Raw genomic sequence first — 14,179 nt, forward strand, 5'->3', positions numbered from 1 at the left:
AGACAGGGCGTTCCTTTTTGATTTGGACCGTCAGCTTTTTGAGCAGAGAAATCTTTCTCCAGTCCTGGAGTGACAAAGATCTAAATAGTTCATCCTGACTTCTTCAGGATGTACTATTTGATGTGGCAAAAAAAACAAAAAAAAAAACAGAAAGATTCAATGTTTTCAACACACAGGAGTATTCTTACTGAAATGAGGTTAAATATTGCAACGTTTCAGTATGCTGCCTCCATCTGTGATATGGTGTTGGTAACTTACACTGATGTCTGTAGCATACTGCAACTGATGAATCTTTCACCTTTAAAGAGAAAAAGAAGGAAAGATATTTTATTATAGTATTCATTGTTTTACTTTGATCTACATACCTCTAATTTAACAAGAGCCTATTCAATTTCTATAAAAATAGAATTATTATTATTATTATTATTGTTCAATAAAAAATCTCAATGTTAAAATTTGAAGTAGATATGAACATATGCATTCATGCGAACTCCACATATCATTTTATCCCAACGATTTCTGTAAAAGGATAAACAGGAAAACGACAGATTGTATTTGGATTTCAGAACAGAACACCACGCCTTTTGGCGGACAAGAAAACAATAGGTTCCCTGCCAAATCCTTATCAAGATGATATAGCATTCAGGACAAAACATTGTATAAAACAAAATGTTTTTGAGGAACTGGTCACTCTACTTGGACTGGTAGTCCCATAACCTAAAACAGAGTTTTTATTGGCCCCAGTCGGCCTTCTGCTTTTATACATGTATTAATACAAACCATAACAAAATAAGTTAAGTAAATGAACTTTGAATATGTGATGTTCAAAAATCCATATATACTGCCTTTTAAAATACTTGCAAGTGAGAGTTATGTTACAATTAAAACAAGTGCTAATGTTTTCTGAATTTAAATGCATGACAAACAATGCTATTAATTCACATTTTCATTTCTATGTTATTCATATGATGTTATCAAAGTGTAAGTACATTATGTAATATTGCATCATACTACTTGCAATATGCTCTCTGGTGAAAGATTCACGGCAGGCATTAGGACCCTGTGTGCATTCCTGTCTTTGTGGAGGCCTTGTCTGACTACAGAGCCTACAGCTGAAGTAGGCTGGCATTGTTCACATTTGCTACTTTTAAGATACTTTACGTTAATTTTGTATAAATTATAAATAAAAAACGTAAAATTTGCAACATGCAGTTATCATCACTGAAATCCTCCACATCATATTGGACATAAAAACTCGTCAAGGAATGCAACTATTTTGAACCTCTCTAAATTAATCACAAATGCATTTTTTGTAGGGCCTATGCTCTATAATAGACATTTTTTAAACATGGAAACAGGCTACATGAAAACACAAATGATCACTAGCAACTGTGCAAAGATCAAGAGTTTATATTTTAAATCTTTATGCTATAGCTAGCATACAGGCTAAACTTTTCTTCCAGTAGGTTACAACTAAAGTACATACACTACAAAAATGTAGACCCAGCACTTTTACACTTCAAAAGTACATGGATTGTATGTGTTCAATTAAAAGAGCAATTTTCCACTGGCAACTTTTATTTCTTCAAATCAATATTTTAAACGGCATGCAAAAGTTAGGCTACCACACACTTCCAATAAACAAAATCACAAAAATATTGAGCCTTGCAAAAAAAAAAAAAAAAGCCAATATAGTCAGTCGATCACTTTGATTACCCCCCTACACGTTCAGAGCCTACGTGTTACTTTGAACGAGCCGGTAATTTTTTTGTTGTCCTTTCATGAATTAGCACCAAAAACGTCCTGGCGTCACTCTTAGCACCCCAACCCCCATTAGGCTGCAATGTTACCGGGCAGGATAGTACGCGAGGAACGTGCAGCAGAGCCTGATTGGCTAAAAAGTAAATGCGGGGCGGTCCTTCGTGGAGTCTGCATCGAAGCTATTTAAACAGCTTTGTTATTGAAAAGACTGCAGTGGCTCGTCGATGCTTTTGTGGTAGGCTGCGCAGGTGAAGAGCCACACAGCAGTCTTTTGTTATCCAAGATTAGTGTTGCATGGCAAAAATTCTGGAAACGCCACAATACAGCTCACATTAAACGAACGTAATGTAAGTATTCGCATGATTATCTAGTCACTTCATGTGCTTTTGCGGTAGCTCTAATTCGCTTAGCAGCTTAGCAGCAATGTAGTCTAATATATAGTTTGCTATATAAATTATCGCTTGCATAGTATCGTCAGATCTATACAGCAATATTTGAATGTGATTGTGTCTATATAGCTAACTTTGTATCCGTAATGCATTTCACACTTAACACTCCGTGTTTTCTGTTGTTGTCTCCCGCAGATAACAGGTGACCGTGTGTTGAATATTTGGATAATTTCACCTGAACAAATCATGCCTGTTCATTGTACGAGCTTGGTCAACGACGGCGGTTTCCCCCCATCGCCTACTGATGATGGCACCTCAAAGCGTCTCTCCTGGGGGAAATTGGTGCAAAAATTAACGGAGTTCAGCGGGGCGAGCTTCAATCAGAGCGTTGACTCTGACTGTGATAGTTGCAGCCGGAGTGATTGTTCAGATTCTGGTAAGCATCTGTGTCCTTGTATGGTCACTTCCAAAATAATTTGTGTCGATAGCCTGCACTGTTAAATGGTTGATGTTAAATAATTGTGTAGGCCAAAAGCTAAAGTAGCCTGTGGATGAAAGGTTTTAATGACGCAACTTTTTTTTTTTCTCTTTTCAGGGTTCGACCTGATGTCTGATGTGTCCACATGCGATTCCGATGTGTTCTACGACCCCATGGAAGAGACACTATGTGAGGAGGTGGTGGAGCTCATTTCACGCAGTCTGTCCGAAGCAAAGGACGGGCCCTTAAGATGTTCCAAACTCCTCATCCCGCACCAGCTCTTGGAGCACATCGGCCAGGAACTTCGTCACCTAGCAGCGAGTGAGCCGTGCGGCCTGCGGGGGGCACTGATCGACCTGTGTGTGGAGCAGGATGACGTCTGTCGGAGCGTAGAGCAAATAGCCGTGGACCCGTATCTCGTTCCCACCTTCCAGCTTACGCTCGTACTTAGGCTGGAATCTGAAGGACTGTGGCCCAAGATCCAGGGCCTCTTTGCCCCGCGGGCGCACGATGCGCCAACTGTGAAACATGCCCTGAAACTTAGTACTGGATTCAGAGTGATCAAAAAGAAACTCTATAGCTCCGAAGAGCTGCTCATTGAAGAATGTTGATGCCGAATGTTGTTGCCAGGGAACTTAACCACAGCCATGTGGCAGTAGAAGAGTTAGTATGACTGATGCTTATTGCCTTGGATAGCTTATGAATAATATTGCTCATCTGGGCATGAGCTCAATGTGCTGTTTGTAACGATAGTCCAGCGGGCTATTGAGTAATTTTTTTACTGCTGTTCTGTTCTTGTTGGATCAAAGTGTTTGTGAAGTGGGCCTGTTGCATTTCCATGTCCATGATCACTGGATGGGTTTCCGTAGGTGCTCCAAGACCTAGGGTATCTGTTTTTTGTCTCCACTTCTGATTTTATAGGTTCATGAAAAATAAGTATGTTTATTGATAAGCATTAAATGAGATTCACAGATAAGCAGCACTCTTGGTACTGCAGTAGATTCTGCACTTCTGCAAACAGTTGTAAAAGGCTGAGAGCAATGTAAATGGTGCTTTTTCATCTTTTGATCGGATACCTCAGTTTCCATGGAAACCCAATTATGGCAGCTAGCCTTGGTAATGTAGCCGTATTTGAACCATTATGAAAGTTTCCATTTTTAATTTACTCCATTTGACACTTTTTATATTGTATGGGAACAGTTTATACTATGGCTTCCAATGGGCATGTTTTGTGAATGAGACCATAATGTTCAAAGTTACTTGCATCCTGTTAATGGGCCAGTCGGTCTTTACCAGAGGTCCTCAGTTGTTACTGTTAGTTTTTCTTCTGTTTAACTTTTCACTTGTGCCTCTTAATTTATTTGATATTCAAATATTCATATTGCACTGTTTTTGTACTTTCATTAAAGTAATAAAATGCGCAATAAACTTATTTTTTTCAGAATGCTGTGTGATTTGTCTTTACGGTTCAGATTTGGGATGACCTACCTGAACCAATTAAGCAGTATATTGAACACAATCTGTTGCATACGGATTTCACAAACTTTCTCCGTTTTGTTTGTTCAAAGGGCAATGCTTGTATATATTCATAACATATTGAGAAACTTGAAGCACACACGACCTGGTTTCTTTTTTTATAATTAAAAAATAAAAGTAATTTCCCTTCAATCAGTTGCCAGTTTAGGTCTAGAAAATACAGTGTGTAGAGCATTTGAGATCCCTGGTATTCTGAAGTTGAATTTATGCAGAAATTGTCGCCCTGGGCCGGAATACGGCTAGATGGTTTATTTCAGACATAGTCGTAAATGGTAAACCGTAGTACTGCTGTTTGTTTTGAGTCTTCCCTAGTAATGAGGGAATGATTAAGATCTGGGGCTGATTGGGATCTGCTGCTAGTGACATTAATCAATGAACTACTCGTTAGAAAGGAATACCAGCTGTAGGCCTACTTTTGGAAAAAAAAAAATGCAGTCCATTTTGATCTGTGGGAATGAAAATTTCCCACAGTAAAATACTATCGATTGTGCACATCCCAATGTGGATTCATTTTGACATATTCTTGAATTTATAGGAACTCAAAACGCTCCATCTTGTACTCATTAAAATGAAATGGAACTATAGCGATACCTTGCATTCGACCGACATTTTTTTTAAAAAGACTAGATTATATGTATTTTTAGGCCTCTGCGAAGTTGCGTCTTCTTTAATAACAGAGATGACAATAACTATTTGAACGGTCCCAAAAACAACGTCTTCGTGTTTTGCACATTCTTTTTTTTGAAGATTTAGTTTTGTGCTTCTTACCGATTGCTTATAAGAACATGAATAATCGAATTACACATTCTTACAAATTCCCTATGAATTGCCCAAGTCCTCAGTCAAGTCCCAATAGGCTGGTTTTGTGAACGTGCAGAAGCGCTCGTCCCGTGCTGCATTCGCAGTTTAGCATTTTACGCCAGGACCTAATTCATGAATCACCCGCTGACAGCTCACCAAATTTCCTTCTACCACCCCCACCCCCAGTTAGAACAAAGTACTGGATAAAGTACAAAATAAATAATGGAATATTTTGGTGCCAAAATTATTTCTCAATTCTTGGCTGCCTTCACAACCGATATGCACACTGCAGTTTTTTTTAAAGAGACAAAGTCTAAATAGATGGTATATTCTGTCGCACACTTTCAGGTTTTTAAACTAAATTAAGTCATTTTTTCTGACATAAGTAAAAATTTCCAAAACGTTCATCATTTAAATGTCATGAAAAATAAGAACTAATTCTGACAATACTATGCACTCCAAAAACATTTTGAAGAAAAATTGTTTGGTTATATCCTGTCCAAAAAACAGCTGTTTATCAAAAAACCCCAAAGCCTTTATTCTGATATCACTGCAGAGACTGCTATGTATGTACAGTACAGGCCACAAGTATTAGGCCACCTGTAACTAAAAAAAAATATTTTTTGGTAGGCCTATATAACAATTCAATTAATATGTGGACATGTATTAGAATAGCAAACCAAAGTACAAACTTCTTATTTTCCAATTTCTACCTACAATGATACAATAAGATGAGTTTTACATAAAGGTAACCTTAATCACGACTTTCCTTGAAATGGCCTCCTTTGGCTTTAAATTAATTATTGGAAGTCTATCCAATCATTTTGCTAAGTGGGAGGTGGAGGGAGGGGGTTGGGCTGGAGGAGTAATTAAACTGAGTGAAATCTTATCTTCCTTTTTCGAAACCCCAGGTAGCCTAATACCTTTAGCCTGTTGTGCAAGTAAAATAGGCACTAAAGTTGCAAGAAATATTGCAAAGAAGAAAGAATTAGGGTTAGATGTGCAGGGCCAAGTAAACATTGAGGCAAGAAGATTACTTGGAAAATTGCAAAGAAGATTTCAAGGTGCAGTGTTCAGTACACACTCAGACGATTCCAGCTGATGGGCAGTAATGTTAACAGGAGAAGACCAGGAAGACCAAGAAGCAGAAGACAAATATCTTGTGTTGTCTAGCAAGAACTGCCACAAAACTGCACCACAACTCCAGGAAGAACTCAATGCAACTAGAAACAAACCAGTTCCCCTGACTACAGTGAAACTGCAACTATGATCTGCTGGTCTAAAAGGATGTGTATCTGTGAAAAAGCCCTTGCTATGTGCTGTAAAAATGATATTTCCTCACATTATTCCCAAAACTTGTAATCATAGATGCAGACAAATATGTCATCATTAAGTTCATTCTTACCCCAAAAAAGCTCTGAAATATTTTATTTGAGCTTTTTTCCTTAAAGATATGAGCCAAGCTCACTATTACAATAAAAATTACATGTCTCACCCTTAATCAGAATGACAGAAAGCAATGCATTTAAGGATTGAATAAAATTGGAAACAATTACTCTTCTGGGGATAAAAACATTCAAATTAACCATTAAAAATAAAATAGTATATAAACATTCTTATTTAAAAATGAAAACCAATATAAATGCATTGGTGATCCTGAAAAGTCTTAAATAAGCTCACAGTTGTTAATCAGAAGAACTAGATAAAGTCATTATTAGTATGACTTCAATAATTTTGGGTTGCACTATACAGCATCTCAAATGGTGCACTAAAAGGCATTTTCAAAATTATATGAGGGCTGTATTGGGACTAAATCTGCTCGCATGTCCGTAGGAAATGACATCTTTAACCATGTAGGGAAGAATGGATTTCAGATAGCCTGGAACAGCTCGGAGTTCCCATCTTTTGAGCCCTTTGGTACAAATCACTGTCTCCGAAATATCGAGCTCGATACAGCAAGCCTTCCTCTGCAAGACAAGAAATATTATACTGTAAATTATTTTACCATTTACACACAGTCTGGATTAACTCTCATACCAAAGGTTACTGTAGCATCGGATAAGCAACATGGAACTAGAGCGCAAGGACATAAAGTCCAATAGGGACTTGGCTATCTGAGACATTAATGGTACCTCAAACAGCTAAAGTCCATTTAAAGCTAAATTTCATGAAAATGTTGACATGCTAAATACTCTGAGTGGTTAAAATATTACTACATTTATCACCCGGGTTAAACCCTCTATTTCTGATTACATTCAAGTTACACTGAACTGCATCAAAGTGACTGAGCGTGTGGGTCTCAAGCAACACATGACGCAATCAGAGGGGCTAAACGGTTGGCTTTTGCTCCGTGCTGAAATGCTCTCGAAGCACAAAAGCCTCTAATTGCTCATAGAAGGGTAGGGCAGTGATTTGCAGTCTAAATCTGCATATTAATGTACATGAAAAACTTAACAGCAACAGTGCAGTAACAGCACGTAACAGCAAGTAATTACTTCAGATCAGACATCTAAACATTCCAATGTCTCCATTGGTTCTCAACACATATTTTATATATTAACAGTTCAAAAAATTATGTTAAGTGAAAGTAATGTAATCTCAGGGAGAGATCTGTAGACTTGGTTTCTAAATGAACATACTCTGTTGTTTCTCTTTCCAGCAGTTGTTTCTCAGGACGGAGATGTAATCGTCTTCTATGCTCCTCTCCACATTTTTTAAGTTAATTCCGTTATATTCCTTGGTGAACTGGTCCCCCACATAGTAAGGCACCCTTAGAGTCTCAGTGAGCCTCTTATGAGTGTGGCCTGCGGACCTGCAAATGGGGGGGGGGTACATTCAGACTCAGTGGGTAGAGCACACGGGACATACAGATGTTCAGAAAAGCCATGTCAATGGAGAAGAAAAAAGAACGGTCTGAATAGAGTGAGTGCATGACAAAATCTGCATTGTTTTATCTCAACTACCCTATTATTAACTAATTTGTGGGTAGCAGGCTGGGAAGACCTATATAGAGACATTTTTTCACAGCAGGGAGCTGAGCAGGAAACAGGAAACAGGAAACGCAGGTGAAAGCTGGCCTCGATCAATAAGCTGGTTTGGAGGATATTGGTGGAAGTAAAGCAGCCACTCAGACAATTACCACAGAGTTTTCCAAAACTCCAAACGACACTTTTTTGCTGGTAAATATCGGTGGTCCCTGCAAATGCACATTCCTCAGGCTAAAGGCCATATCCGAAACAGGGTTAAAGAAACAAATCAGGAAAAGGTGCGTTTGCATTGAATGCTGCCATCATCAAGGAGACCCCTGGGAATGAAACAGCTTTGTTACTATGTGGCCATTGTGTCTGCTGCAAGGGAAGAGTTCACTCCTGAACTGGAGGGAAAAGCTGCTCAAATGGAAGATGAGATTAACTATTGATTAACTGGCCCCTGAGCTGAGGAAACAATGGCCATCTATTTACAGGATTGGTCAACTATACTCCATCAGTGCACTGTCAGTTTCTTTTCCAGACAGCAGATGGAACCAATCAATTCGGACAGAAGTTGGAAAAGTAAATCTATAATCTTCTGAAATCCCAATGAAGGGGATTAGGGAGTAAAAAAAAGCCTAGAAATCCTGAACAGCATTTCCAATCCTAGAAAATTGATCAGCATATATATTTGGAAAAAAAATATAGAAAATGCTCAATTGTATCAGATGAATTAGAATAATTAACATTTAGTTCATTGTAGGTGTGTTTGAGCCCAGTTACATTCCAGCCTGTCCAGTTTGAGGACAAACTCACCATAGTTTGCGAAACTAAAGTAGGCTTGCAATACTCACAAGGTTACAAGGTTGTTCAACTGAATTAACTTGTTTTTGTGGCTGGCTGAATTGAACCTTTCTTTAAGGGGGGGGGGGCACTCACAGCCTGAGGCTGAGGCTGTAGGGGGGGCTGGATTGAACCTTTCTTTAAGGGGGGGGGGGGCACTCACGGCCTGAGGCTGAGGCTGTAGGGGGGGCTGGACACCATCAGCTGGCTGAGGGCCGAGACGATAACCAGGATGAGGACGGGCATCAGCTGGACAAACAGGGCCAGGCCCCCCTGCATGGAGCCCACAGACAAGCAGGCGGTCAGGCCCACACACACACACACACACACTCACTCACTCATACCAGTCCAGTACACCGCCCACACACACACTCACTCATACAAGCCAGTACAACACCCCCACACACACATACAGCCCAGTACACCACCCACACCCACCTCTCCTCATTAAAAAGAACCCACTGGAAAAAAAAAACATCTGCAAAAACTGCTTCAGAACCCAAACAGCTACACGGCAAAGGGGATTTATCAAAGCGCAAAGCCATTTGGACTTACTTACAATAACAAATATCAGGCAGCGGCATACAAATTCACAACGGTAAGTATGTGCTCCACCCTAACTCTGCGTGCCAAATCCACTCCGCGCTCACTGCTTTGAACTCGGCAAAAAAGCTGAACTATAAACTAATGGTTAATGCTCAAAAGTGATAAATAGGATTACAGTTCCACCCCTTTATAAACCCAAGCATGCACGGTCTCTCTGTGTTCAGTCTCTACTGGACATAAAACGCCACCAAGTGGCAAAGTCAGTCAAAGCAAAAATCAATTCCCACATTATTTCAGCCAAGCGATGTAAAGAGGATGGACTATGGAACCGACTCTATTTAGTTTGACCCAAGAGCTCAGAGAGGATGTGACTGAGCGAAAAACTGAGCAAAATAAGTTTCTCTGTATCACTAAAATTCAATATTTCACTTACATCCCGCTGCTGTTGTCTTCTCTCTGGTCTCTGGCGATAGGTGTACTGCATTCGACTGTTACTGTACATGTGAACATTACCTTAAGGAAGACATTACAGAGGTGACATTACAGAGGTAACATGTTATAGCATCAGGAGACATAATGAGAAAGAGTGACATTGGCTGCCTTTACCGCTGGTTCTCGCTCAAAACTGAAGGTAATTATTTCACGAAGGACATCAAAGGCTAGCAATATTTATTTTTTTTTGTTCTAAACAAATGCCTCCCCACAGGAAATGAAGCTTCTTTCTCAGCCTTCTGCCTTCTACGTCACTCTGGCATTGCGACTCCCTGCAATTCCCACAGCTTTTTACAAGGAATGACGGCAACAGCGCCCGTCAAAATCAAACGGCTCATTTGCATATCAAGGGCTGTGTGCCCTTTTGCAGTTGCAAGGGGAATAAAGCTGTCTGAGATGTAAAGGATAGCTGGAGACAGGACAGCAGTCCTGATCAGACATCAATGGCACAAGCCATTTAAAAATGCTGTGGTAAAATTGTCCCATTGTTATTCTTTCTTGCCTTGCACACTTAGTCACTCATACACTCGTATTTTCATAGGAGCAATTTAGGTAAAGTACATGGCTTGAGGGTAGGATAGCAGTGCTCCACCCAGGATCTGAAAACCACATTAAGTATGCACTATATTACAATCACTGGCGGTAAGATCAAAAGAATTTCAAGAACCAAGGTCATAAAAAAAAAAAGTTTTACTGTCAGCTTCTGTGAAATGCTATTATATACTGAATATTACTTTGTGGATCTCAAAAAGCAACAATTTCTAAAATATTATCTTATAACATGAGAAGCCACATTTCATGCAACTGTATCCCAACACAGGCCAAGGTAATAAAACTCTGTAATAGAGATTTTATTAAAACACGGGTGTGGGTCACTGAACACGACTGCCCATATAATTGAACACAACCAGATACCAGCAGAAAAACATGAGTGGATAGAAGATCAGATACTAAGCAGTCTAAATGACTAAATATAACAATTAATTGGGAAATGTAAAATTTTACAAAATCCGAGAGAGAGAGAGAGAGAGAGAGAGAGAGAGAGAGAGAGACTTGAGACTCACTCGAGGGAAAGCCACCCCCAAAGAACATGTTGAACAGGTCTTCAGGTGAGATGTCTGCCTCAAAGTCGTCATTCATACGGTCATCCCCAGATGGGTGTGCTTTCTTCTCCCCAACATGGTCATACTGTCTCCGTTTGTCAGTGTTACCCAGCACAGCGTATGCATTTCCAATAGCTGCAGCAAAAACATCAGAGTGATGAGTGAAACAGTTATCTGAAAAAAAAAGGCAAACTGAAAAGCAACGGAAAATCACAACCTATTTTAAACAGAATAAAGCTACACAAGGAGATAAGTGTTGCAGGGTATGATCAAAAACAATGAATCTATTTTGAGTAAGAAAACCCAGAAAACTCAATACTGCCACCCATAGATGAGATCATGGTACTTTGCTGCAAAAGAGAGGGAAAGTTTGAATGGTTACCTTTAAATGCCTCTGTAGCACCTGGTGCATGGTTTTTGTCTGGGTGGAATTTCAATGCAAGTTTCCTATAAGCCCTTTTAAGATCATCTTCAGAGGCATCTTTGTCAACACCAAGAATTTCATAATAGTCTTTACACTGCTTTATTCTGCAAGGACGAAAGACAACCACAAGAAAGACAGGAACACTGTTGTGAAAAAAAAATCAGAAATCTTAAATATGCTAAAATGAAACACAAGTGCACAACCTAAAAAAAGCAACTAACTCATCATTCTGAATTTCACCCTAACGCTGCCTACGTGGGCAAGCTCACCAACAGTCATGTGACTCCATGTTCCACAAGTGCTTTCATCTTTCAAAAGCTGGGGACGTTTTTTGAGACTGTCCACCTGAAATATTTTGCCACTAAATTAACATGTATAACAAAATAAAAAAGCTACTGTCTTGATCCACAGGAATACAGTGAAATTCACACAATTACCTACCTTTCTAGAGGTCCAGAGGTATTCATGCAGATATTTACATTCTAGACATCATTTTGGCCCTAAAATCATATGAGGATATGATTTGAGGAAAGCAAATATGTGTACTAGAATCAGACCCCCTCCCCCCAACATATATAAACTGAAATGAATCAGAACAAATAAAATACAGCTTAAATATTTATTTAATATTTTATCATAAACATAATCAGATCATAATCTGTTTAGGTTCTGATTGAACAGACAAAGATTGCATTTTCACTTCCACACACACAGTTGCTCAATTTAGCAATAATATTGGAGATTTTTTATTTTATTTTATTTTTTTTACAAGATTACATTATAAACTCATAATTAGACAAAACAAAGAAAAAAATGTGTAAGATTTCAATGACTAATTTAAATGAGCTCAAAGTTTACATGGTAAGATTAGACAGTTTGAGATAGGATTGCTTTCCCTGGTCGAACTGGGCCAACATTTCAATTAGCCTTACGAAGCATACACTATAGTTCATTTAAATTCGATGTAAGTAAGTACAACTAGCAGGAGTTAAGCACAGCAAAGGCATCCCTGTGTATCAACTCACACAGTACAATTTGAAAACAAAATACATTTTTATTGGATTATATACAATCAAGACTTTTACCATGCAACCTTTTGGAAAGGTTAAAGTGGAACGTGTTAATATGTAGATGAACTGACAGGGAAATGTTTTTATTTATTTCTTTTAAAATTATTTTTCTTAGCACAGGGAGCTGCAACATTTGTTAACACAGGAAGCTGTAACATGTTGTCAAGTCAATCAGTAAATTATCAAAAAAGTACCTTTTTACCGACTCCAGTTGGTCTGAAGTGTAAGATTTGGCTGTGTCAGTAACGTCCTCCCTGAGTCGCCGGGGCCTGGGGCCGGAACCATCGCTGGTTCTCGGTGGTTCACTTTGGTTGGAGGGTTGCCCATTCTGTGTTATTGACTCCAGCAGCGCTGGAACGTCATTCCGAATGATTTATTCACTGTCACATACATTACACAGTGATGCTCGCCAGCTTACGTGGTCAGAAAACTGAACTGCAGTGCATTTACATAAATTCAACACAGGATAATCGAAGTCACTGTTAAAATCATATTCACAAATGTACATAACACATTAAGACGAACATTCCATAAAGTCGAATGTGCGATGTTACTGCAGACCGCCGTAATATGCAATAGAATAATATTTACCTATTATATTAACGGAAGCATTCTGATGTGCATCACATTTAGCCCAAAAAAGCTGTACTGAACGTATTAGCTAGCTAAACTACATATAAACTACCTTTATATATTCAGTTACTCCTCGTTTATTCATCTGACGGCCCCTGACCAACAGTGAATCAGACCTGTCAGTTTGCATTACACAGGTGTCATGCTTACCCTTAGCCTTATCCGTTGGAAATAGTTGTTGTGCCTTTTCTAGAAATCTCCGAGCTCTCTCTGGTTGGTTATTTCTAAGCGCAATCACTGCAATTTCAATGCAGCGATCCGCTTCATCCTTGTTTACTCCCATCTCGAAGAAACGAATAAAAATAATTAAATAATTCGTACTGGACGGCGCTCATTGATGACATCACGGCGAAGGGCTGTAGAGCATTTTGCAATCTGGTCAGACAGTCCGAGATGACCGTCCAAAAATAAAATAAGGACCAGGAACCTAAAATATTATTAAACTAACACACTTTCTCGTTGCGTACACTACACAAAACAACTATTGAAATGAAACACGTACAAGTATGCGCTGCAGTTTGAACTGAATTCTGAACATGACCATGTTATGGCAAAGCTAAGACGGCCACTGTCTCTATGTGACTGTAGATGGAGCTGAGCAAATTAGGCTAACTCAAAACTAGCATGTTTTACCTTCTATGGCAAACGTTAGATGACTGAGTCACAATTTAGAAACATAAACTGCAGAATAACCTGAGGGTTATGTGGGGTTCGAAAGCTAACATACATACTGGGTTCCAGAGACACTACAGGAGTGATTAATGCATATCTGGCTGACCATTGTTTTTAAAAATAATCTTGGAATCAGATATTGTTACCCTTGGTCGATCATTTCTAGCATGTAGGAGATCATTTAAAAATTGAATGGGTAGGTCTAGCCTTCATAAACTAGCAGATTGCGGGCATATGTCTCAGACAAAGTTATATTCAAAATGATGTTGTGCAATGGAGCTCTGTGATGTCCAATGTGTGTATTTTCATCGTTTCCCTCACGTTTGCTCTGTGACAAAGGTATCCTACATTTTGATCTCTCTTTTATGCATCTCAAATACGTCGAAGAGGAGGGTGGGGGGATTCATAATTTTCAAAAATCTGACTGTTTTTTGTAACAATTCTGGATTAATTACCTTGATC

General features: G+C 39.0%; 2 protein-coding genes across 3 annotated transcripts; one reads left to right on the forward strand and one right to left on the reverse strand.

Moving 5' to 3' along the window:
* The first annotated feature begins 1,947 nt into the window (after positions 1–1,947).
* Positions 1,948–4,072, forward strand: ddit4 (DNA-damage-inducible transcript 4). The gene is made up of 3 exons (XM_064319033.1): positions 1,948–2,108; positions 2,346–2,586; positions 2,746–4,072. The coding sequence occupies exons 2-3, from the start codon at positions 2,397–2,399 to the stop codon at positions 3,237–3,239; spliced, it is 684 nt and encodes a 227-aa protein (XP_064175103.1). The 5' UTR covers positions 1,948–2,108; positions 2,346–2,396; the 3' UTR covers positions 3,240–4,072.
* A 2,304-nt stretch (positions 4,073–6,376) lies between these two features.
* Positions 6,377–13,595, reverse strand: LOC135245719 (dnaJ homolog subfamily B member 12-like). 2 transcript variants are annotated; one of them, XM_064319022.1, is made up of 8 exons: positions 13,196–13,595; positions 12,607–12,763; positions 11,301–11,446; positions 10,880–11,053; positions 9,757–9,836; positions 8,941–9,026; positions 7,605–7,777; positions 6,377–6,932 (listed from the first exon to the last, which is right to left on the reverse strand). In XM_064319022.1, the coding sequence occupies exons 1-8, from the start codon at positions 13,326–13,328 to the stop codon at positions 6,811–6,813; spliced, it is 1,071 nt and encodes a 356-aa protein (XP_064175092.1). In that variant the 5' UTR covers positions 13,329–13,595; the 3' UTR covers positions 6,377–6,810. The 2 variants fall into 2 exon arrangements, with proteins under 2 accessions (XP_064175092.1, XP_064175083.1); XM_064319013.1 differs by having other exon boundaries at positions 8,941–9,050.
* Between the last annotated feature and the right edge of the window lie 584 nt (positions 13,596–14,179).

This window comes from Anguilla rostrata, chromosome 2 (genome assembly GCF_018555375.3).
Source record: "Anguilla rostrata isolate EN2019 chromosome 2, ASM1855537v3, whole genome shotgun sequence".
In the NCBI taxonomy this organism is placed as follows: Eukaryota; Metazoa; Chordata; class Actinopteri; order Anguilliformes; family Anguillidae; genus Anguilla; species Anguilla rostrata.